The sequence below is a fragment of the Xenopus laevis genome, chromosome 5L, assembly GCF_017654675.1.
Source record: "Xenopus laevis strain J_2021 chromosome 5L, Xenopus_laevis_v10.1, whole genome shotgun sequence".
Classification (NCBI taxonomy): Eukaryota; Metazoa; Chordata; class Amphibia; order Anura; family Pipidae; genus Xenopus; species Xenopus laevis.
This window is the reverse complement of record NC_054379.1, coordinates 157,295,636-157,322,676: the sequence shown is the minus strand read 5'-3', so window position 1 is coordinate 157,322,676 and position 27,041 is coordinate 157,295,636. Positions and strand designations below refer to the sequence as shown.

Below are 27,041 nucleotides of genomic sequence, written 5' to 3'. Positions count from 1 at the left end.
ATTTTTTATTATTTAAGGTTTTTGAGTTATTTAGCTTTTTATTCAGCTGCTCTACAGTTTGCTATTTAAGCTAAGAAACAGGAATATAAATAGGAGAGGCCTGAATAGAAAGGAGTAATAAAAAGTAGCAATAACAATACATGTGTAGCCTTACAGAGCATCTGTTTTTTAGATCCGGTAAGTGACCCCCTAATTTGAAAGCTGGAAAGAATCAGAAGAAGAAGGCCAATAATTAAGAAAAGCTATAAAAAAGAATAAAGACCAATTGAAAAATTGCTAAGAATTGACCATTCTATAATGTACTAAAAGTTAATGTAAAGGTGAACCACCCCTTTAAGCTGTGTGCCCATTCCATGCTGTTGGTATTCGTTTGACTCCTCAGCCCGTCCGAGGGCCACAGGTTGGACACCCCTTCCTCAGGCTGAATAGATATAGTGACATATTTTGTTTAACAAAAATGCTATTTATATAGTTTATCAGCTTTGTCTTCTTATATAGGATTGACTATTTACTTCACTCTGTTGTGAGTGGGGTTGAATGTGCGACAATATAACTACCAGTCATGTAATGATGTCACAATGGGCATGTCCCTGCCTCTGTACCTCTCCGAGAACTACACGTGGGCTTTGCTCTGCCCCAATTCTTCACCAGGGCGGCTATGTGGCGCCCGACCTGCAGTGCTGAAAGTCACATTTCCTTTTCAGACAGAGTTTCGGCTAGAGATTTTGTCGTTAATAGGTATCTCACACTGAGGGTCATTTATCGACAATGGGCAAATTTGCTGCTTTCATTGTTTTACTTGCAGCTGGCTTTAAAAAGCTAATCACTGATTGGTTGCTATTAGAAACTGCCCATGGGAAAATTTGCCGAGTATTGATAAATTAGCCCGACTATCTTTTTTTTTTATGGAATTTAAATCAAACATCCTCTATAATGTGCCTTAAGATACTGTAACCCCTCTTACTAGTGGCCCTTATTAACCAGTACAGAAGCAGGAAATAAATGTCATCTGATGATGTAATAGAACCTCAGGGGAGTGGCAAAAGTGCAGTACAGGTCACCAGCTGGCAGGCCCGGATTGGTGGTGAGGCCACAATGGCCCGGGCCTAGGCGGCAACATTTTGGGAGCAACATCGTTAAGAAGCACAGGGGACTCAAAGCTCCTATGCTTCGTTGTGCGCGATAATCTTCTGGCGCTAGGACCATGTGGGCAGGAGCAAATGGCCGGGACTACAGGTCTCTGGGCGCCACACTATGGAATCCGGCCCTGCTAGCTGGGAATGCTGGGATTTGTAGTGCAGAATACCGGGCAATGCAGCCTGTGTTGGGCCTTAGGTTTCCTGGCAACACTTTTTTTACAGCAAGATGAAAGAATGCTGGTGCCAAAAGGGTTAAAATGCTGTCCAGTTAAATCAGTGACCCCAGCGCCAGATGAGTCTCTTTGCTACTGAAGACACTTAAAGGGGTACATCACATTTGTTTTCATAGGAAATCAGGTCTTCGTAGTATCCGTATCCCTTAAAGCACCAAACACCTTTTACAAAATGCCATTCATATGTCACAGATTTGTCCTGATCTTAGTCTGGACTCCCTGCCTTACATTGTGCCAGTGTTGAGACACAAAAAAAGCTGAATGCCTTCTCGTATGTAGCCTAGTTAAAGGAGAACTAAGCCCAAAAAATGAATATGGTTAGAAATGCCATCTTTTTTATATTGAACTAGCCTCAAGGATCAGCATCTCTATAATAATAATAACCCATGCTTTCACAGTTGTCACAGGAGTTTCTTATTTTAGGTTTGGTTAGGAGTGTCTGTGACTTGCACATGCTCAGTGGGCTCTGAGCAGCTGTTGAGAAGATCAGCTTAAGGGTTGTAAGAAATTATCCAGCAGAAAATGAGGTTTAAAAAGCTGATGCTACAGGTTTGCTGATTATTAAATTCTGATGCTAATTGCACTGGTTTCTGTGCTGCCATGTAGTAATTATCTGTATTAATTACTAATCAGCCTTATATTGTGACATTTCTATTCTATGAGTACTGTATATTGTGAGTGGGTCCCTAAGTTCAGTAAGTGACAGCAGCACAGAGCATGTGCAGTGAATCAGCAGAAAAGAAGATGGGGAGCTACTGGGGCATCTTTGGAGACACAGATCTTTACTGATAAAGGGTTGTGGTTGCCTTGGGCTGGTAAAGAAGCCAAAACATAATGTACAACATTTCTAGCTACTACTTTAATTAAGCTTTAGTTTGCAAGGAACACCGATCGATCTAGAATTGTTTTTCCTGCTGGAACTGCTGACATTTCAGGCAAACTTGCAGCAATATCCACCGGGTGCCAGATACTATTTTACCCCCCATATTCAATAAGTTTTCCAGAGCAAGGACTTTTTTTTTAGATGCCCATAAACCGTGTATACAGGGCTGCATCCTGGGTCACACACACATGTATTATAGCCACAAATATATCGGTGCTTTGCTTTTCGTATGGAGTATAACCCGGCTCATCTGAACTGACAAACAAAACGGCATGTAGATGGACTTTATATGTAGTAGTAGGCTGACACAAACTGGACCACACTCCAAAGTTTGATGCAGTTAAAAAAATTGATTTAGTAGAAAAACGTAAAAAAAAAAGCCTTACTCGTTTCGTGCCTTGTAGGGAAGTTAAGGTGGCCATAGATGTATAGATTCGATTGTTTGGCAATGTCGCCAAACGAGCGGTCATTGAAGTGGGCGATATCAGGCTGATACAATTGTGGGCCCTAGGGCCCAGCGATTGGATCATATTACATCCGATACGGGCGGTCGAATCGCAGGACCACATAAACGCACAGATGCGGCCGTGATCCGACGGGATTTTTTAACCTGCCCAATCGAGATCTGGAAAACCCGTCAGATGGCCCCACACGGGCCAATAAGCTGCTGAATCGGTCTGTGTATGGGAGCCTTTGGTCAAACACTTGCCTATGAAGCCCACAAAGCATGAAACGTGTAAGGCTTTTATTTTTAGATTATTTTCTATTAAATAAACTTTTTAAACTGCATCAAACTTTGGAGTGCGGTCCTGTTGGTGGGAGCCTACTACTGCATAAAAATCACATTATCTGCCTCCCCAAGCTGAAGGTCTGGGGCTTGATCACCTGGACCCCCCATTCGTTTTGCTTCTTACCATATCTAACACTGGATGCTTCTTTAGAAATTATTTGAGCGCATAGATGGCAACCAATCAGATGATTGCTTTCAGTGTTCAACCTGCAACTGGCTGAAAAAAAGCTAATCACTGATTGGTTGCTATAGGTTACTGCCTGGGGCAAATTAGCCCTGTGTTTATAAATGAGCCTCTCTGTGTTTTACTGCTGCCCCCTAGAGGAGAAAACTGACAGTTTGTTTTCATTATTACTCTGCTGCATGGGTGTAACGGAATAACGATTGCTTTGTACTATGCCTTAAGGACTTACCTGCCGTGAGAAGTCGCCTTTCCTCGCATTTATTCCGGCTCTTCCAATGACCGTTGCCTTAATCCTATGAATGTCTCTGCAAAATCTTCTCTCCAGATCAAGGTGCCTGAGATCCTGCCGTGTAACACTGGCTGTAACATAATAACACTTGGTGGGTTTAGCGCAAGCCGAGGCAAACAGGTTGCAATACACAAACATATTCATCTTATTGAAGAAATTATATATATATATTTTTTTTAAATGCTGTGACATGTTATGATATAAAAATGACACACGTGTTTTGTTCATAAATGTAAATTATTACGTGAAAATATTTTTGTTTTTAAGTTGATTCACAGTCTGACTTCTGCCCTACACTTGTGTCAATGCCAACGTGTACATAAAGTTGAAAGAAAATGTTCATGTTGGAGTTTGTTTTCTTTCTATTATCGCGCCGCTTATATATCACAGTAATGGTGGCTTTTTGCACATCGCCAGTGTATTCACCTACAGAGGACGCACTTATTGTCCAGTACATTATACCTAGGGTTGCCGTCTCATCCCTTATAGGGCTCTTACAGACGAGCGTTTTTAGCTGCGCTCCCGTGCATTCCGGTTTCATGCGTTAAGCTGCAGTGGAGCGCAGGAGTAGATGCAATGAATTATCGTCAAGGGGGCTGTACTCACACAGACGCATGTAAGCGACGAATTCAAGTGAAATGCAACATGCGTCCCAACCTGCGTTGGCGCTTACATGCGTCTGTGTGAGTACAGCCCCCTTGATGATAATTTAATGTCTACTTCTGTGCTCCCCATGAGGCTGAACGCATGAAACCGGAACGCAGAGGAGCGCAGCTAAAAACGCTAGTCTGTAAGAGCCCTTAAACCAAACACATATGGAATCTACAGCCTTCATGGCTAATTAGCAATTCATTTGATGTATGATGTATGGCTGCACATAAATCGGTTCAGTCTGCAGCATGCATTTAAGGGTAGAACTACATGGACGACTTTGGTGCATTTCTGGTGGATCCGACGCGCAGCGCCAAAATGCAGGCGTCAAATCGGATGCAATGGAGAATAAGATAAGCAATAGCAATGTCGGATGGTGTCGCAGCATTCATACAACACGACTGCCGGATGCACGCTGCAACTTCATCCGACATTTCTATTTCTTACCTTATTTCCGGCGCATCCGACTTGACGCTAGCGTTTCGTCACATTGGACCTAAATTCGTCCATGTAGTTCTACCCTAAATGAAATGCTAATTAGCCCTGCAGGCTGTGGATTCCATATGTGTTTGGTTTTAAAGGTGTGAGGTGGCAACCCTAATTATGCCCAATAACTACTTTTCAGCCTCCAACTACTGGTTGTCTGGTGGGGGCTTTACTGATTATTGGGAGTAAGTATTTTGGGGAAGCCAGAACCATTAAATGTGCGTTAACATTTCTTTATTCCAGACACCCATTCCTAAAACCACTCTCAGTTCATTCATAACGCTACTGCCAAAGGATGGAAGGATCATACACAATGTGCAAACTACCGCCCCATCTCCCTCCTAAACTCAGATTTAAAAATATTCTCAAAGCTTTCCGCAAACAGGCTGAGTTCAGTGGCGTAACTACCGGGGGAGCAGGTGGTGCGATTGGGCCAGGGTCCGCACCCCCTCAGGGCCCCCTGGCAGGTCGTGCACCATTGTGTTTTTAGGTAAATGCACCTTTAAATCAAGCCGTTTCCGGGTGTACAGAGGGGGGCGGGGTCCGGCTGCACATCCCGCGCCAGGGCCCGCCCCCCTCTAGTTACGCTGCTGGCTAAATTTACTAATTCCATCTTTAATAAAGTCAAACCAAGTCAGTTTTGTCCTAAGTGGGTAGGGACAATATAAGGAGGACAGTAGATCTCATAGATATAGTTAATAGGACCAAGACTTCAACAATAATCCTTAGCCTAGATGCCAAAAAGGCTTTTGATTGCCTTAGGTAGGACTACATGTTCTTAACTCTAGGAGCTATGGGGGTTCCAGGGATCATTTGTAACAGCCCTTCAATCGTTGTATTCCTCCCCCACAGCCCAAATCAAATAACCGGGTGTCTGACCCTCTTTTGGTAAAGAACGGTACAAGGCAGGGCTACCCGTTGTCCCCACTACTTTTTGCCATAAGCATAGAACCCTTGGCAGAGTTGATACGTCTATGCACAGACAAACAAGGGATAGAACTCAAGGGCAAGCAGTATAAACTAAGTCTCTATGCAGACGACATTTTATTAATACTTACCTGCCCGTTAACCACACTCCCAAATCTCCATAACCTGCTCACAGAGTACGGACGTGTTTCAGGATATAAAGTGAATAATGAGAAATCAGAGGCTCTCCCAATTCTTATCCCACAAGCCCAATTCAAATTGTTACAATTACATTTCCAGTACCGGTGGGTGGGAAAGTCACTTAAGTACCTGGGGATACAATTAACAAGGGACTATGCATCTCTTTATAAACACAACTATCCAGCTCTTCTACATAAACTGTGGAATGAATGAAAAACTTGGCGTGGATATCCTATATCATGGATGGGTAGGATAGCTTTGGTTATAATGAATCTACTCCCTAGATTGTTGTGACACACTTCCAATTCTAATGCCTTCTAGAAACATCACAAAAATACAAGCGGCAATCTTTAGCTTCATCTGGGCATACAGGAGACCTAGAGTCTTAAGGAATACAATGTACTGCTCAAAACCTATGGGGGGGTCTGGTGGTCCCAAACATTTTGCATTATTTCCTGGCAGCTCAAATTAAACAAGTGGGTGATTGGGTGAATTTTACCCCTTCAACAAAATGGGCCACCCTAGAGTCTTGACTATAATGTCTTGACCACATCTGGCTCATGGTTGTGGTCAAACAAGCCACTTTGATTAGACGGAAGAGAAAAGATGTCCCACAGTAGATACAATTTCCCTTTGGCTGAAAATGATGGAAAATGGAAGTATAACAGCCCCCCCCGGCATACTTAACCCCCCTGTTAAGAACCCAGACTTTCCCCCAGGTTTTTCAGAAAACTTTATTGCTTTGGCAAGGGACGGGAATCTATTTCATTTAGGGCTCTTACTCATGAGCGTTTTTACCTGCGCTCCCCTGCGTTCCGTTTTTCGGCGTTCAGCCGCAGGGGAGCGCAGGAATAGACGCATTTCATTTTTTCAAATGGGGCTGTACTCACACAGGCGCATGTAGGCGCCGAACGCAGGTTGAGACGCAACATGCTGCATTTTTCCTGACCCCTTAGGCAGACTGTTTCACCACCGAACGGGGGAAACTTAAACAAGTTCAAGAGTTGCGAGAGGAAGTGAACATGAGCAGTCTTACTAACAAGCAATACCTCCAACTAAGGCACTTTGCGCTTTCTCACTGTCCGAGAGGTCAAGCCCCAGAAGTCAATGGGATAGTGAGAATCTATAAGGCAGGATTCTCCCAGAGGAAGCTGATATCCCAGTGGAATGATCTCCTTAATGAGAAAGATCTCAATGCCGCTCCTCATACATATATGAAAAAATGGGAAGAGCCATTGGGCCAAACCATAGACTTAGTCACTTGGTACAATATTTGGGGAAATGCTACAAAAACGCCTATATGTGTCACCCTTAAGGAAAACATTTATAAAATATTAATGGGATAGTATTGCACTCCCTCGTTACTACACAAGTGGTTTCCACAATCTGTACCATCTCAATGCTGGAGGGGATGTGGCCATGAAGGTACATTATTGCATATATTCTGCACATGTCCAGTAATCAAATCATTTTGGGAGAGAGTGAGGCAATGGTTACTTAAAGGGCATGTAAAGTCTAAAATAGAATAAGGCTAGAAATGCTGTATTTTGTATACTAAATATAAACATGAACTTACTGCACCACAAGCCTAATCAAACAAATGATTTATACTTTCAAAGTTGGCTACAGGGGGTCACCATCTTGTAACTTTGTTAAACATCTTTACAAGACTAAGACTGTGCACATGCTCAGTGTGGTTTGTGCTGCTTAGGGATCGTCATAAACAAAGCTGCTTGTGTTCTGCATGGCTGGGAAGTAAGGCGGGGGCTCCCCCCGCTGTTCATAAGTATAATTGTTTCCCTGCTCAGCAGTTAGGGACTGTCTGACAATTCCTATCCACAGCAGTAAATGAAGGGAGAATTTCACTGCATACAGTCAGTACTGTACATATTTTTTAATTAAAGTATATTGGAGATATCTTTATTTTTCATTAAAGAAAGTAAAAATGGGATTTTATTTTTTTGCCTTTACATGCCCTTTAAGGTGTTACTGATTGAACCACAACTGGACCCTTTAATGTTCATACTGGGGAAGAGAATCCCTAAATAGAAAAACCCAACCCAAAAATTAGCTAACTCAATTCTCACGGCAGCCAGATGTGTTATGGCGGGGAAATCGAAAAGCACCTTTCCTCCATCAGAGCTCTTGGAGAGAGTTCGTTATATCAGGAGGATGGAACACTTGACAGCACTCCGAAATGACAGGATAGATATTTTCAATAAAGTTTGGAATAACTGGGACATAACCAGATGGCAGGACTGCTGCAGATGATATAGCCAAGAGCAGTGATCCCCAACCAGTAGCTCGTGAGCAACATTTTGCTCCCCAAACCCTTGGGTTTTGCTCTCAGTGGCCTCAAAGCAGGTGCTTATTTTTGAATTCCAGGCTTGGAGGCAAGATTTGGTTGTATAAAAACCAGGTGTAATGGTAAACAGAGTCTCCTGTAGGCTGCTAGTCCACATATGGGCTACCAATAGCCAATCACAGTGCTTATTTGGCTTCATCCAGGAACATTTTTTATGCTTGTGTTGCTCCCCAACTCTTTTTACATCCGAATTTTGCTCACGGGTGAAAAAGGTTGGGGATCCCTGGCCTAGAGAAATAGGAAAATAAGGTATACTTAACATTTGGATCAATGGGGTGACTGCTTGACATATGGGAATCGATTAGGCTAAACTGTAAAAGACATAAGGTACTTAGGAACTCACTGTGCCCAAGGGGGATGATAGGGAGAAAAGCAACTGAAGCCAGTACCAGAACTCTAATTATATATAACAATAACATGTATAACTCTGAAAAGGGGCAAAGCAACTGAGCTGCCCAAATGACCAACCCTAGAAGCGAATATTTTGTGCCTGTTTTATTATTGTATATGTAAATGTGGATGTAATCTCAGGTATGTTGTGCAATAACCAGACAAAGCTGATGTTATTACAAATGTCAATATGGAATTCCTGGAACACTTTTTTCTTCATTTTCTTTACTTCTCTTTGTTTATTATGGAAAAAAACATTTCTTTATCCCGACATTTCTTTATCTTTGTTCTCATAGAAATAGGGAATGGCCATGAAATAGGCCAAATGTTTAGCAGCATGAGCAGTGCCGGGCCAGCCTGGGTAGACGCCCTAGGTAGCCCGGCTGGTTGGAGCGGCCCAGCAGCGCATGCGCAGAAAACATGGTGTGCGTGGAAAACCGTGTTCATGCGCCAAAGAACCTGCTGTGTGCACAAGCGCGAAAACATGAGGCGCGAAAGGGACAGCGCGTATGAGCAAACTAACTCACACCAGCCAGAGAGGGGAATCGACTAGGGGTAGGAGACGCATAGAAGGTGCTTGCCTGGCGCCCCTCCAGCTTTGTGCTCTAGGCACGTGTCCACTCCGCCTACCCCTAGTTCCAGCCCTGAGCATAAGGGCCCACTGACACCTTGGCCCACCGGGACTTTTCCTGGTCTACCGGTGGGCCAGTCCGACACTGCGTATATACTTGTTATACAGGGAATGAACAGCAGTTACACCTTTATTAAAAAACAAAAGCAGGAAAAACATTCAAATGTTGATTGGTATTTGTATGTCTATAATAACATTTAGATTTTGATGTAGATATATATAATGAGGATAAAGGACACTGTTATTTAAAATCGAATTAATGAAACGTCTTAAAAACTACCTTCAGAAAAGTCAATAAAAATGAGGATCCAGGATAAAAAGAAAAGGCAGTCGCTGCCAAACTACAAGTCTCATTGCACTGACCCAGGAGGCGACCAGTATAATTATATACTGCCCTTCTGTGATATCAGGTGTCTTGGCTGATGTCTTCCTATTATGGTTTTCAGCACATCAATATTCTGTTTGGAGGTTCTTCATCAATATATAACTGAATTAGTGAAGACAAAATAATCTCAGGAATAAGGAGTACCTTCTTTAAAGGGGAAGGAAACCTAGTTGGCGCAAAAACCCTCCCCCCCTCTCGTGTATTGCCCCCCCTCCCTCCTCCCCCCTGGCCTACCCGTCCCGCTGGGCAAATGCCCCTAACTTGTTACTTACCCTTCTGCGCAGGTCCAGTCCAGGGAGTTCACAGACGACATCTTCTTCCACGCGATCTTCTTCCTGCTTTGAACGGCGCATGCGCAGTAGGATCATTTCGCCAGTATGATCTACTGCACATGCGCGTGACTTTTGGCGCATGTGCAGTAGATCCGTACCGGCGAAATGATCCTACTGCGCATGCGCCGTTCAAAGCAGGAAGAAGATTGCGTGGAAGAAGATGTCATCTCCCTGGACTGGACCTGCGCAGAAGGGTAAGTAACAAGTTAGGGGCATTTGCCCAGCGGGACGGGTAGACCAGGGGGGAGGGTGGGCAACAAACGGGAGGGGGGGAGAGTTTTTGCGCCAACTAGATTTCCTTCCCCTTTAACCTGTATCTTGGCTTTGTTTAAAACCTTTCTAGTAAAACCATCTGCAAACATCTCAACGTGACTCCAGTTTCATAAAGAACTGATCAATTCTTTGTCGTATTTCAATGTCAAGGGACTTGCTGTGTCTTTGTCTGACCAAGAGCTTCTGCTTCTCTCTCTTTTCAGCTTCCCTTATAGAAATACTGTCCAGTCGGGCAATTCCACCCAGCTCCTTGTATGTCAACAGGTCAGTCCCGCTGGTGGACCTTTGTAGCCCGCTAGAGTTTGGCCTCGTTTTCCAAACAATGTTTTTCTCTGAATACTCTAGATTTCTGTGATCTGTGCTTGGATTCATGTTCAGAGAAGTTCTTTCTGGTGTAGACAGAGAGAAACTCTGCCTTTTTCTATTATTCTTCAATGAAGAAGGAGGCCATTTTGAATACATATCTATTACCTCAACGCTTATCTCTGTACTAGCTGGTAAATGTCCCAGTGTCCTCTGTTTGCCGTGTTTGTTTTGTTTGAAAGTCTTAATATCATTCATGTTGTGCTCTAATGTTGACTGTGGGGTAACAGCCCTTTGGTTAAGCAAACTGTGCCGTTGCCTTGCGATTTGGTCAATATCTTGACTCAGCCTTCTCAGCCCTGCATGGTGCTTGTAGTGAATCCCATCCAGCTTTGCACATAGACTTTCTTCTTCTCGCTTATTCAGAATGTAAACCTCACTCAGTGCTGGAGCTGTCTTGGGCCTGCGTTTAATAGGCTGATCCATGAATGTAGTATGGCAGAAAACTCTGTTTGAGATAAGAAGGTTCAGTGTTAAAAAAAATCTTTTCTATAGTAAAACTGTTAACATTTCATTTACAAGAAACATATGAGCCTATGAGTAAGTGCCCGCCTCGGCACGAAACGCGTTAGGCTAATGTATGTCCTAATAAAGATTTTTTTTACTTTTAAAAAAATGTTTGGGCTACTTTTTCACTAAACAGTAGGACCTTCTCGATTTTTTGTTTTTGATAAACATACAAATGTCGCAATGTGAACTTTTGCTGACTTTGGGATAACTGTGGCTACGTGTGAACACCCTAAGGCTAGGGTCAGATGACAAAACATAACTTTTATCTCAACAATGATAAATTGTTGTCTTTATCATTTATTTTACATAAAATCATAATTTAAAGGGATCCTGTCATCGGAAAACATGTTTTTTTCAAAATGCATCCGTTAATAGTGCTACTCCAGCAGAATTCTGCACTGAAATCCATTTCTCAAAAGAGCAAACAGATTTTTTTATATTCAGTTTTGAAATCTGACATGGGGCTAGACATATTGTCAATTTCCCAGCTGCCCCCAAGTCATGTGACTTGTGCCTGCACTTTAGGAGAGAAAGGCTTTCTGGCAGGCTGCTGTTTTTCCTTCTCAATGTAACTGAATGTGTCTCAGTGGGACATGGGTTTTTACTATTGAGTGTTGTTCTTAGATCTACCATGCAGCTGTTATCTTGTGTTAGGGAGCTGTTATCTGGTTACCTTCCCATTGTTCTTTTGTTTGGCTGCTGGGGGGGAAGGGAGGGGGGTGATATCACTCCAACTTGCAGTACAGCAGTAAAGAGTGATTGAAGTTTATCAGAGCACAAGTCACATGACTTGGGGCAGCTGGGAAATTGACAATATGTCTAGGCCCATGTCAGATTTCAAAATTGAATATAAAAAAATCTGTTTGCTCTTTTGAGAAATGGATTTCAGTGCAGAATTCTATACATTCAGTTACATTGGGAAGGAAAAACAGCAGCCTGCCAGAAAGCATTTCTCTCCTAAAGTGCAGGCACAAGTCACATGACCAGGGGCAGCTGGGAAATTGACAATATGTCTAGGCCCATGTCAGATTTCAAAATTGAATATAAAAAAATATGTTTGCTCTTTTGAGAAATGGATTTCAGTGCAGAATTCTGCTGGAGCAGCACTATTAACTGATTCATTTTGAAAAAATGTTTTTTCCCATGACAGTATTCCTTTAATATTAATACAGGTAAAAGACAGGGCCAGATTTACATAGCGGGTGCCCCTAGGCCCACAGCCGTTTGTCGCCCCTGTCCTCTCCCCTTTATTTGTGCAAATTGTATCTCCTGCGCATCCCCAGTGTTTTTGAACCAATGTGGGTGTGGTTGGGCAGCATGCCGCCCCCCTAAATTCTGCCACCCTAGGCCCGGGCCTTGGTGGCCTTTCGACAAATACGAGCCTGGTAAAAGATCCATTATCCAGAAACCCGTTATTCAGGAACCTCCAAATTAAGGAAAGGTTGTCTCCCATCGAATCCATTTCATCAAGATATTCCAGATTTTTTGTATTTCCTTTTTCTGTGTAATAATAAAACAGTGGCTTGTACTTGATCCCAACTAAGATATAATTAATCCTTATCTGAAGCAAAACCAGCCTATTGGGTTTATTTCATGTTTCCATGATTTTCTAGTAGACTTAAAGCAGTGATCTAAAATCGCTAGTGCGAGTTTCCTTTTAAAAGAGACTTTCCTTTTTGTTCCAGTTGTGTATATAAATAAATCAAGTTTTTTTCGGAAACCTTCACCAAATTTTGCTAAAAGGTTTACTTACAAGATTGTAGTAGAATGAACACGTGTAGTAGTGATCACCAGTTTTCTCAAATCTTCTCCCTTGGGAACCAACTCATGGAAATAAATGTGACTGAAATATTTTACAATTTTTTTAGCTTTTTAAATTACAGTATTATACTATGAGATTTCTGTATCCCTATGTTGGAGTCTAACAGTGGCCTGGGAAGTAGGGAAGAATACTGGTGACCACTACTACATGTGTTAAGTCTACTACAATCATGTAAGTAAGCATTTTGGCCAAACTTGGTGATGGTTTCTGAAAAAACTTGATCTATTTATATATACAACCGGAACAAAAGGAAAGTCTCTTTTAAAGGGGAACTCACACTAGTAACTTTTTTTCCAGCACAGGGTGCTCCAGAAAGAACCCGAAATACTGCACCATATTTTTGTTTCTGTTTTGCTTTAGGCGCTGATCCAAAAAACATTTTTTATGTGAGGCTTGGCGGCAAGTTTTAATTGCATGAAAACGCAATATAGTGCCAAGTAGAGTCTCCTGTAGGCTGCCAGTCCACATAGGGGCTACCAAATAGCCAATCACAGTATTTTTTTTTGCGTTTCTCCCCAACTCTTTTTACATTTGAATATGGCTCATGGGTAAAAAAAAGGTTGGGGAAGCCTGTCTTAAAGGGCATGTAAAGGCAAAAAAATAAAATCCCATTTTTACTTTCTTTAATGAAAAAGAAATCTATCTCCAAAATACTTTAATTAAAAAATGTGCACTGTTTTTATAAGAAACCTGACTGTATGCAGTGAAATTCTCCCTTCATTTACTGCTGTGGATAGGAATTGTCAGACGGTCCCTAACTGCTCTGCAGGGAAACAATCATACTTATGAACAGCAGGGGGAGCCCCCGCCTTACTTCCCAGCCATGCAGAACTCAAGCAGCTTTGTTTATGATGATCCCTAAGCAGCCCAGACCACACTGAGCATGTGCACAGTCTTGGTCTTGCAAAGATGTTTAACAAAGTTACAAGATGGTGACCCCCTGTAGCCAACTTTGAAAGCATAAATTATTTTTATATATGTTTGATTAGGCTTGTGGTGCAGTAAATTCATGTTTATATTTAGTATACAAAATACAGCATTTCTAGCCTTATTCTATTTTAGTCTTTACATGCTCTTTAAGGTATGATGAGCCAAATTACAAAAAGATCCGTTATCCGGAAAACCCCAGGTCCCGAGCATTCTGGATAACAGGTCCCTTACCTGTACAACACAGGGCACTTTGTCACCCACTGGAAATCATTCTCCCCACAGGCAACAAAACACCTAAACAATGCCTTTATGTTGGGGTGAATGAGAGTATGGAAAATAATAAATAATTATCTTATGTGCAATTTACTCATAGCTAATGTGTTAGTCCAATACAGTTGAATCACATCATTCATGAAGGTTTCCTATAAGACAACTGTAACCCTGATTGTTCTCACATAAGCCTAGCAAATAATTACCCTCGGGATGTTTGATTTCCTGCAATTCAGTGTGATGGCTTCATGAGCAACTTGTGAAAATGTATAACATCAGAAATTGTCTCTAAAATTTTATATAAACATACGATGTTACGTGACATTTCTATATACAGTAGAACCCTGGTCTTATGTTTCCCAGGGGACGGTGTCAAAATAGTGTCAATTTCTATTAAAAGAAAAGTGTTGAAAAAAAGATGCCTCTTGCCTGAAAAAACGGTGTCAATTCTGGGAAAACATGGAGGGCCTTATTTATCAAAATCCAAATTTTTATGATTATTTTAATTAATAAAGTCCGACCAAACTAGAATCCATGATTGGACCTTATTTATTTTTAAAAAATCACAATTTAATCAGATCAGGGACAAAGGTGAGTTTTTTGCCATTCGTTTTTTTTCAGCCTCTTTCTCTGAAAAGCCCAATTTTTTCAGATTTTTGCCCCAAAAGTCAGAAATTTTGGATTTTCAGGCTAATTCCAGAGCAGACCACAGAAACTTCCAAATAGGATGCTGACCTCTCTCATTGACTAATATGCAACCTCGGCAGGTTTGAGATGCCGGATTTTCGGATTCAGACCTTTTCCATCCTGGGGTTTTAATAAATTTTGAAAATTTTGAGGTTTTTTTTCCACTTAAAATTCTGATTTTTATATGTAAAATTGGGTTTCTACAATAAAAATAACTTTTCAATCTCAGAACTACTACTCATAGGGGGTTATTTATCAAAGAGTTTTAGAGGTTTGTGAGTTTTTTTTTATACCTCGAATGAACTCACAACTCGAATGTTTTCTGATTTAAAAAACTTGAATCAGTGAATTTGGAGTAAAAAAACCCAGAAAACACATTAATATGAGTTTTTGGGCTTTTCACCCCAAATTCCCTGATTCTAAAAAAAACTCGAATCAATCGATTTTTCGAGTGAAACCCACCAAAAAAACCTCAAACATGAAAGCTATTAACATCTTCAAATGGATGAAGGGACCTCTGCTATTGACTTCTACATGACCTTGATAGGGTTTAGCTGGAGTATTTTCGGATTCAAGCTATTTCCAGCTTCGGGTATAATAAATCTCGGAAAATTGTATTTTTTTTTTAATATGAAAATTTGACTTTTGACAGAAAATAACCCTCTAACACTCAAATTTTTTGGGTAAAAATCTACTCGACCTTCAATAAGTAACCTCCCATAGATTATTATATGGTATCAGACCATAATGATAAACTGCCCAACTGACATGAATATGGGGCTCACTCATGGCTATGGTGGGCAATAAATAATTAGCAACCAATGCTTTGCATGTAATACAGCCCCTTCCATGGCAACAATACATCAAGGGCCAAAAAAACATGGACACCAGTTAAAGTAAAAATAGCAGAAATGCCATATGGATGGACAACAACACAACTACTTACATCCATGTCTTGTGTTTTATTTCTTTATGGACGTTTTCAGCACACAAAAAAAAACCCTAAGCCATTAAAGGGATACTGTCATGGGAAAAACATTTTTTTTCAAAATGAATCAGTTAATAGTGCTGCTACAGCAGAATTCTGCACTGAAATCCATTTCTCAAAAGAGCAAACAGATTTTTTTATATTCAATTTTGAAATCTTACATGGTGCTAGACATTTTGTCAATTTCCCAGCTGCCCCTGGTCATGTGACTTGTGCCTGCACTTTAGGAGAGAAATGCTTTCTGGCAGGCTGCTGTTTTCCTTCTCAATATAACTGAATGTGTCTCAGTGGGACCTGGTTTTTACTATCTTGTGTTAGGGAGCTGTTATCTGGTTACCTTTCCATTGTTCTTTTGTTTGGCTGCTGGGGGGGGGGATATCACTCCAACTTGCAGTACAGCAGTAAAGAGTGATTGAAGTTTATCAGAGCACAAGTCACATGACTTGGGGCAGCTGGGAAATTGACAATATGTCTAGCCCCATGTCAGATTTCAAAATTGAATATAATAAATTCTGTTTGCTCTTTTGAGAAATGGATTTCAGTGCAGAATTCTGCTGGAGCAGCATTATTAACTCATTCATTTTGAAAACATTTTTTTTTCCCATGACAGTATCCCTTTAAGGACCCCTGTGCATTTCAGCAGATGAATAGGCAACAGATAACAGGAGACTCAATTCTCCACCCAATCAGATGCATAAAAACATAATATTTACTCTTTTGACTGATTATATGGCTTAAAATAAATCAATCGTATTTAAAGCCAAATGAAAAGATGAAATATTTCTTACCTTAATTATTGATCAAAGAGACTAAAGGAACGCCGATAATTCCCGCCCGCTACAGAGCCTTTTCCATAAGTTTAGAAACTCTGCTGGAGCTCTGAATCTTTGTTCTTCCCCCAGTACTTGTGCATTGGTCAGTATTATGTTCTGTTTGCTGTAGCAAATCCCTGACGCCTCTTCTTGTGGGAGGTCTGAGATGATTACAAAGCTCCGCAGCTCCAGCAACACAATGTGCTGTCAGTCAACAAGGCCAATATAATGAAGCTGGCTTGAGTAGAAGTCATGGGGCTCAGAGTGTTTATTTCAGTATCGACAATCTGATTCATTATTTAGCGTTTTACAGGAATCAATTCTGGGGCAACAAGGGAATTTTTGTGTCAGCTGTGGCCGTTGTTCAGAAAACAGAGTTGCTTGTAAATTGGGTGCTTTCCGGCACGCCTTAACAGAGTGTAGTAATGAAATGTTAATAAATGAAGAAAGTAAAGGGATCCAAATATTTTATCCAAATAATCAATTTTTTTTAATGATTTCTCTGTAATGATAAAACAGTAACTTGTACTACCAAGATATAATTAATCCTTATTGGAGGCAAAACCAGCCTATTGGGTTTATTTAATGTTTATATGATTTTCTTGTAGATTTAAGGTATGAAGATCCAAATTACGGAAAGATCTGGAAAACCTAAATGCCTGAGCAATCTGGATACCCGATCCCATACCTGTAATGGAAGTCACTGCAACAACAGTTGTGACAGGAGAGAGACTACATTTGTAGAACAGTGTATGTTAATAAATGTTCCACTAGTGATGAGCAGGTCAGGATAAACTCTACCTGTACCTGACCCTAACCTGCAAAACCTTAAAGGAATTGTTCAGTATAAAAATAAAAACTGGGTAAATAGATAGACTGTGCAAAATAAAAAATGTTTCTAATATAGTTAGTTAGCCAAAAATGTAATGTATAAAGACTGGAGTGATTCGATGTATAACATGTCAGTCACAACTCTACTTCCTGCTTTTCAGCTCTCTTGGTTTACATTGACTGGTTACCCTGGCTACCAGGCAGTAACCAATCAGAGACTTGAGGGGGGGCCACATGGGTCATATCTGTTGCTTTTGAATCTGAGCTGAATGCTGAGGATCAATTACAAACTCACTGAACAGAAATGTACCATGTGGCCCCCCTTCAAGTCGCTGACTAACTCAGAGTTAGAGAGCTGAAAAGCAGGAAGTTGGATTCTGGCTGTTTTATTAGACATCTGTTCACTCCAGCCTTTATATATTACATTTTTGGCTAACTAAGTATATTAGAAACATTGTTTATTTTGCACAGCCTATCTATTTACACAGTTTTTAGTTTCACACTGAACTATTCCTTTAATCCGAACCAGTAGCGATCCTAGAGGGGGGCGGGCCCTGGTGCGTGACGCGCAGCTGGGCCCCGCCCCCCTCTGTACGCCCGCATTTTCAGCAGCGAACGGACTGCCGGGGGGCCCTGAGGGGGTGCGGGCCCTGGCCCGCTTGCACCCCCTGCTCCCCCGGTAGTTCCGCCACTGATCCGAACCCTGTGTTGCCATTGTAGGACCCTCGCCCAATCTGTACCCGAGTCTTCTCACTGTACGCTACTTCTCTTTGTGCCTCTGGTTAAAAGACAGGGAATCTGTGATTGACTATCACTTATGTAGACTGTCAGACTACAGGAGACTCTGTTTGGCAGTACTACTAGTTTTATGCAATTAAAACTTGCCTCCAAGCCTGGAATTCAAAAAAAAAAAAAAAGCACCTGCTTTGAGGCCACTGGGAGCAACATCCAAGGGGTTGGCGAGTAACATGTTGCTCGTGAGCCGCTGGTTGGACAGGCGCAAGCAGTGACAGTGCAGATACAATCAGAAGGCAGGGGTGTCGGCATGTTCTATGAGTGCATATGAACCAAGCTGTACAGCGTCGATCTGGGGCCCACTAGGGCTAACATCTCAGGGTCCCCCACACACCCACCAGGCCCCCAGTTTCTTTCGTTGAGGTTCTCCACGTGCTGACACTGCTTCCACAACCGGAACATACTTTGTACTTTTTCCTTTGTGGACATGATTGGGGGAGGCCAGAGGGAAGAGTCATTAGTCTTAGGTGAGGAGCAGGTCTGGGCTGTTGGGGCCCATGACAGCCAGGGCCTACCGGGTTATTTCCCAGTGTCCCGCTGGTCCAGTCTGACCCTGGAGCCCGGCTGAGGTGGTTGCTGTGTGAATGTAGGTCTGGTAAGCAGGGCACTGAGCTAGAGTCCTGCAGTGGGTTGAGTGCCCGTGGGTTACCCATAAAAAAAAAGCGGGCACCCTGTGGAATGAGTGGAGTATTTTCAGGTGCAGGTATAGATGTGGGTCGGCGGATCGCGGGTCGGGTAGTGGATCAAAGTGGGTAAATATGCGGGTTGTGGTTCGGGTCACGGGCTGTGGGTTCTAGTCGGGTCCAGGTCTTAGAAATTGGTTCTGTGCCGGACTCTACATTGAGCCAAATAATATTGACTTCATGTGCAAATACTACAGGTATGGAGGGTAAAACCAGATTGCCTGGTACCCTAACATCACAGTTTAAATGGGATGTAAAGGCAAAAAAATTAAATCCTATGTTTACTTTCTTTAATGAAAAATAAACCTATCTCCAATATGCATTAATTAAAAAAATGTGTACCACTTTTATAAGAATTCCCCCCTTCATTTTACTTTCTCTGACAGCTGCAGATTGGACGGTCCCTAACTGCTCTGCAGGGAAACAATCATACTTTCAAACAGCAGGGGGAGCCCCCACCTTACTTCCCAGAACTCGAGCAGCTTTGTTTGTTTCCCTGTTTGTATCCGCAGGCCCAGTGCAGTCTGTATATTCTGATTATTAATCAGTCTTACTGTATCTGCTTCTATGGCAGATATTATTTGACTTGTGCTGTTTCGATAATTTATTATGATCCCTAAGCTTAGCCTCCCAACTGAAGCCCAGACCAATTTCCCAGCTGACTGGGGGCAGCTGGGAAATTGACAAAATGTCTAGCCCCATGTCAGATTTCAAAATTGAATATAAAAATATCTGTTTGCTCTTTTGAGAAATGGATTTCAGTGCAGAATTCTGCTGGAATAGCACTATTAACTGATGCGTTTTGAAAAAAACATGTTTTCCGATGACATGATCCCTTTAATGTTTCAGTATGTGATAGGGAGCCCCATATGTCGCAGAGTTTGTGATGGTAGCTGCTGCTAGTGAGTACATCAGTGGCTCTTGTTTGAAAGCTGGATACACAAGCAGATAAAATAACCCATTCTGACCATTTTTCAACACAATTGGCTGATATTTACTTTTGCATTTGGTTGGGAAAAAAAATCCAATTGTGGAACTTTACATAATATAGTATAGGTATGGGTATATAGAATTTAATTAAAAGTAGGGAGGGGTGTGTGTATGGATGCTGGGTTTTCATTTGGAGGGGTTGAACTTGATGGACTTTGTCTTTTTTCAACCCAATTTAACTAACTATGTAACTATGTAATACACATTCAGTTCTAAATAATCTCAGTGCTCTAGACTATATACAAATGTGACTGAGCAATGGTGATCCGTGCCCGCTGTGTCTGGATCTTAAAGGGGACCCGTCACCCAAAAAAATTATTCAAAATCCTATTTTATCACATTAGTCAAGCACAATTAACTTTAATTAAACTATATAAATTATTTGAATCTTGTTTCCTTCAGTCTGGGAATTCATAATTATAACAAGCAGGCAGCAGCCATTTTGTGGACACTGTTATTAAGACAAGTCTTGTATCATCTCAGAATCTTGTTTGTGCACCAGAATGGGGGATTGTGTAATTGTGTAACCAGGACATCCCCATGTCCTGGTTACACAATTAAATGGTGAAGAGAACTGGGGGAATGTGTGGAGAGCAGTGACATGTAGGAAGTGCTGAATGGAAAGTGAATGTAATTGCCTAAGGCATAGAGGACAATATTTGATTGACAGCTGAGATTTTTAAATGAGCTTACAACAGCTATGAATGCTTTAATTAAAAATATAAATTGGATTTCATGTTTAATTTAAAAAGAAATTGTATTATTTAGCTGTGTGTGTCTGGGTGACGGGTTCGCTTTAAATCCTCAAGAGACAAAAGGGCATTTCTCTGCACCCTAGCCTCAAATGGGGACCCTTGGTCATAAAAAATCATCTGGTATAATTACAGCTTGTTTATATCCCACCTAGAATTATTTCTGATCCACTTATATTTGTTTTATTGCTGGCTCTGCTAAAGCAATGGTTAAAGTAAAATGTTGCTATATCATTAGCAAAAGCTGCTCTGCTTGCCAAACATAATCACTATATATCGATAGAGCTTTGTTTGTCATTATGATCCTGGTACTGACAGAGAACAATGGCTACTTATTGATACCTTCCTCAAGGTGATTTGTGTCCTCGGGGACTGTCGTTTATTGGCCTCATCTGGTGCACCGTTGTAAATAGGATGGTGTCAAATACCCGGCACCCACTGAGCACAATGCATGGTTAGTGTCGGATTATTCTGGTGAGCGTTTCACCTGGTTGCTGTGTGATATCACCATCCCCATAGCTAAACAAAGTATGAACTGCCCCCCAGCCAGGAGTTCAGGTAACAAAATGCCTTGGACTTTTTGTTATTTTCTTTACTGACAGGTCTGTCAATCACAGAGGCGTGCAGGGTATTGTGCAAAAAATAGGCCAAGGGGTTGTGTATGCTGAGAGGTGACCTAAGTGCGGGTTGTCTACTACTAAATTCTGCATCTAATAGAGTGGTATGATAGAGAAGGAGATTTCCTTACTAACGTCAATGCCATGGAGAACAATAACTTTCCCAACACTCCAGTTGGGTTTATATAAAATACAAAGCAGGGTGGTCGGACAATGGTTAAATATTTGTCTGATACACACCACAGATATACTATTGTCTCATTATATGTAAATGGGTGCAGCCTGAAGGCCAAATAGAATGAGATTTGGGGTGAGTGTTTATTTGTGCCCTGGGTACCCCTGGAACTATAGCAGGGTGACTGTTACCCCAATGTTTCTATATATCTGTAACCTTGTATGAGCTAAGGGGACCCAGTCTGAAGGTCAGTTAGGGAGAGATTTGGGGTGAGAGCTTATTTGTATCCTAGGTACCCCTGGAACTATAGCAGGGTGACACCCCAATGTTTCTATATATCTGTAACCTTGTTATGAGCTAAGGGGGCCCAGCCTGAAATTGAGTTAGGGGAGATTTGGGGTGAGTGCTTATTTGTACCCTGGGTACCCCTGGAACTATAGCAGGGTGACTGTTACCCCAATGTTTCTATATATCTGTAACCTTGTTATGAGCTAAGGGGGCCTAGTCTGAAGAACAGTTAGGGGGAGATTTGGGGTGAGTGCTTATTTGTACCCTGGGTACCCCTGGAACTATAGCAGGGTGACTGTTACCCCAATGTTTCTATATATCTGTAACTTTGTTATGAGCTAAGGGGCCCAGCCTGGAGGCCAGTTAGAGGGAGATTTGGGGTGAAGTCTGAAATCATTTAATACAACTATATATCCCCTGCAGTGGATACCTCTGCTTTAATAATAATGTAATGTAATAAAAACATCCCTTATCCCTATCATAAACCATCATCACACTGACAAGCACTTACAGAGTTAAACAGAGCAATAAAAAGGCAGGGTGTGGAATACATTGATACCTCCGCTGAGAAGGTGAGCAGGACGTTAGCTGTTAGCTGGTTTCCTTGGTAGTGGCCCAATTATTTGGGTACTGGGTTACACTTGGAGAGCTGGCAAAACAAAGCTGTCAGCTGCAGGGGGTCTGTGCTTGTTCCTGCTTCATTGTCAGCTGTATGTAGATGAGAAATGCAGGTTCAGCATAACTGTATAATAAAATATACTGTCTGTGAGAGAATTAAATTACATTGGTGTTACACCTGGGTTTAATTTAATACGCAAGAGCCTATCTCCTACAGTCATGTTACTGCCATTACTGGGGTTCATTTCCTACATTGTATTGCCGACTCACATTAAAGGGCAAGGCAACCCCAAAATAAAAATGTGCCTGATAAAAGAAAAAATAATTCTAAGCAACTTTCCAGTATACACGTATTGAAGATTTTCAGTGCTTTTAAAGTTATTTGTAAAAACAATTGCTATTGAAAGCAGGCTGGTTCTGCCTCCAATAAGGATTAATTATATATTAGTTGGGATCAAGAATAAGCTACTGTTTTATTATTACAAAGAAAAAGGAAATAGTTTTTTTTTAAAAATGTGGATTAATTAATTAAATTGTAGGGGCACATTTACTTAGTTCGAGTGAAGGAATAGAATAAAAAAAAGTTCAAATTTCAAATGATTTTTTTGGCTACTTCGACCATCGAATTGGCTACTTCGACCTTCAACTACGACTTCGAATCGAACGTTTCAAACTAAAAATCGTTCGACTATTCGACCATTCGATAGTCGAAGTACTGTCTCTTTAAAAAAAAATTCGACCCCCTACTTTGCCATCTAAAACCTACCGAACCTCAATGTTAGCCTATGGGGAAGGTCCCCATAGGCTTTGTAAGCTTTTTTTGGTCGAAGAAAAATCATTCGATCGATGGATTAAAATCCTTCGAATTGGGGTAATCCTTCGACTTCGATATTCGAAGTCGAAGGATTTAACTTCGAATATCGAGGGTTAATTAACCCTTCGATATTCGACCCTATGTAAATCTGCCCCTATAGTGTATGGGAGATGGCTTACCCTTAATTTGGAGGTTTCTGGATAAAGGATTTCTGGATAATGGATTCTATACTTGTAATAGTTCTTATTTTGTTTTGCAAGAATATTAAAAAAAAAATCTGGTAAAAACAATTGTTTCCGATACAGTGATAGCTTGCCCACTATACACAAATTGTTCAGAAACATTGAGAATTCCAGCATTCAAAGAAAATAACAGAAAAAGGACAAACAAAAAAAAACCACCCTGCATTTTTAACTGGCTGCTTTGTAGCTGGACTACAATTTCCATCATTGTAGACAATCCATAACTGTAATGATAGGAGCACCACAGAAAGCATAGACTTGTAATGTTGATTTTTGAGGGATTATTTACTAAACTCAATTTTTTTTTTTTTTCAAACTTGAATTTTTCGAGATTTATTAAAGCCAGGTGCAGCAAAAAGCCCAAATCCAAAAATCCACCATCTCAGACCTGGTGAGGTTTTGGTATAAGTCTTTGGCAGAGGTCCCTATACTATTTGGAAATGTCTGCGGTCTGTGCTGGAATTAATTCTGGCATCCAAAAAATTCGGGCTTTTCGAGAAGAAGCCTGAAAGAATCGAGTGATTCAGGAAAAAACTCCCAAGAAATTTTACGATTCAGGTTTTATCGAGTTTTTACCTGAACCGATTAAATCAAGCTTTTTAAATAATAAATCAAGTCAAATCAAATTGTGGATTCTAGTTTGGTCTGACTTTTTATTTAAAAAAATGAGAAAAATTTGGATTTTGATAACCCCCTGTGTATCCACATTTACCTTAAAAATAGATCCTATACCTGAAAGATTGTTCAGTATCATGGTTTAGGGGAAGTGTCACGGTCGGCATCCAACACCAGAACAAACACCAGGCACCCTGGTCTCGGCTCGTGCTTCACCAGTAGTGTGACCGCCTTTGGGCCTCAGGAGGAGCCCTCGGCTTACTTGGATGCCACCTGGACTTAAACGAGAGGTGCAAGATGAGGGTTCTGGATAGGCAGAGGGGCACGACAGAAAAGCAAAGTCTTTAGACAGAAGATCGTAGTACAAGGCGTTAGGCAAAAGAGTAGTCAGATAAGGCCGGGTCGAGGCAGGCAGAGAATAAACGTTATCAGGCAGGCAAGGGTCAAACCAGGAAGTCAATCAGAGGGTTAATCAGAAGAGGTAGTCGGTAATCAGGCAAGGGTCAGAATCCAGAAGTCACAATAGTCAAAATAGCCAGGCAGAGGTCACAACAGGAATCAAACAGGTTCAGAATATAGCACAAGGCTCAGAAGCACCAGGAAACTATATCCTATCACGGGCACAGAATAAAACTAGAGATACCTTTAAATATCATTTGAATTTCGCGCCACTGCGCGCTGACGTCATCGTGTCAGCGCGCATGCGCATAAAACCCAGGATGAGGCGCGCGTGCGCCCTAACTAACCGGCGCCTGCAGGGAAACAGATCGGCGCGGCGGGCGTGCCTGCCGTCCCCCCACTAGACCACCAGGGTAAGATTTTCTCACAGGAAGGTTGCAAAAAGCTATCTCAGAGGTTTAAACTGTCAGTTTCAACTGTAAGGAATGTAATCAGGAAATGGAAGGCCACAGGCTGTAAAACCCAGGTCTGGCAGGCCAAGAAAAATACAGGAGCGGCTTATGCGGAGGATTGTGAGAATAGTTACAGACAACCCAAAGATCATCTCCAAAGACCTGCAAGAACATATTGCTGCAGATGGTGTATCTGTACATCGTTCTACAACTCAGCACAATTTGCACAAAGAACATCTGTGTGGCAGGGGGATGAGAAAGAAGCCCTTTCTGCACTCACACAAACACAGTCACTTGTTGTAGGCAAAAGCTCATTTAGACAAGTCACAGTCATTTTGGAACAAAGTGTTTGGACTGATGAGACAAAAATTTAGTTATTTGGTCATAACAAAAAGCACTTTGCATGGTGGAAGAAGAACACCGCATTCCAAGAAAAACACCTGTTACCTACTGTCACATTTGGTGGAGGTTCCATCATGCTGTGAGGCTTTGTGGCTAGTTCTTGTGGCTAGTTCAGGGACTACTGGGGCCTTTGTTAAAGTCCAGGGTCAGATGAATTCAACCCAATATCATCAAATTCTTCAGGATAATGTTCAAGCATCAGTCACAAAGTTGAAGTTACTCAGGGGTTGGATATTCCAACAAGACAATGACCCTAAACACACTTGGAAATCTACAAAGACATTTATGCAGAGGGACAAGAACAATATTCTGGAATGGCCGTCACAGTCCCCCGACTTGAATATCATGGAAAATCTATGGGATGATTTGAAGCAGACTGTCCATGCTCGGCAGCCATCAAATTTAACTGAACTGGAGAGATTTTGTATGGACGAATGGTCAAAAATAGCCACATCCAGAATCCAGACACTCATCAAAGGCTATAGGAGGCGTCTAGAGGCTGTTACATTTGCAAATGGAGACTCAACTAAGTATTGATGTAATATCTCTGTTGGGGTGCCCAAATTTATGCACCTGACTAATTTTGTTATGATGCATATTACATATTTTCTGTTAATCCAATAAACTCCATGGCACTGCTGAAATACTACTGTTTCTATAAGGCATGTTATATATTAAAAGGAAGTTGCTACTTAATGATAAACAAAACTCCAAAGAATTAAGAGGGGTTAACAAACTTTTTCATATGACTGTAAGTGCATACCTCCCAACTGTCCCCGTTTTTGCGGGACAGTCTCGATTTTGACAGCTCAGCCCGCAGTCCCAGAATGTTAGTGAAATGTCCCGACTTTCTCTTTGATCTCCTGCACTGAACAGCCAGAAATAGATACAAAGCTTATGAAATGAAATTAAATGAGGTGCTTTTGTCGGAGAGCCCAGAATACTCCACAGGTGCACTTAGATACATTTGTAGCAATTTAAGATAAGCAAAGTTACAATTGTAACTATAAGATAAGCAGGTCTGATGGGGAAACTGTGACTTGCAGCTTAAATGGCAAATTTCATTATCAAAATTATAATAACACATAAAACCTGACCCTAAAACCCCCATAAATGTGTTTAAACTTTCCATAACCTGCCACATTATATTTAATAGATGTGGTATTTGGGGGGGCGGTGGCCATAAAGTGGGTGTGGTCAAAAATTTCGCAACAGTTCCCTCAAACTAATGGGCATAGTTATCAAGGGTCGAATTTCAAATTGAAAACATTTCGAAATTCGAATTCAAAAAGACCAACCATAATTAAGTCCAAGTTTTTTTTTTTGGTCGAATAGGTCCGTATTTGGCTGAATTCGAATCGTACAAATCAAAGGAATAGAGCATTCGATCGAATTCGATTCAAAGTGGCTCCCAAAAAAAGCTTACATTTTTCAAAGTCCACCAATTGACTCCAAATAAGTTCTAGGAGGTCCCCCAACAAATAGGGTTGCCACCCGGCCGGTATTTTACTGGCCTAGCCGGTAAAACACCTGCCAAGGCCGGGGCCGGTATTACAAATTTATCGGCAAAGCCCTTGGCCTTTGGTGGAAACTTACCTTTTCTTCATCCTCTCAGTATCTCGCGTTGTGGCCCTGCCCCTTTTTGTGACAGGATCCCTCAGCTCCGCCCCCTTTGTGTCTTGCTCCCTCGGCTCCACCTCTTTTTTGTGTCACAGCCCGCCCCTTTAGTTCCCGCCCCCACCACTGGCCGGTAAGTTTTTCTTTAAAAGCTGGCAACCCTACCAACAATACAGCAATTCGGCAGGTTTTAGAAGGCGAATGGTCGAAGTCGAAGTTTTAAAGAGACAG

At 41.5% G+C, this 27,041-nt stretch overlaps 1 protein-coding gene across 1 annotated transcript; it reads right to left on the bottom strand.

Annotated features, from left to right (window-relative positions):
* Window positions 1-10,153: 10,153 nt before the first annotated feature.
* Window positions 10,154-16,983, bottom strand: LOC108716382. The gene is made up of 2 exons (XM_018262476.2): window positions 16,497-16,983; window positions 10,154-10,949 (listed from the first exon to the last, which is right to left on the bottom strand). The coding sequence occupies exon 2, from the start codon at window positions 10,925-10,927 to the stop codon at window positions 10,229-10,231; it is 699 nt and encodes a 232-aa protein (XP_018117965.1). The 5' UTR covers window positions 10,928-10,949; window positions 16,497-16,983; the 3' UTR covers window positions 10,154-10,228.
* Between the last annotated feature and the right edge of the window lie 10,058 nt (window positions 16,984-27,041).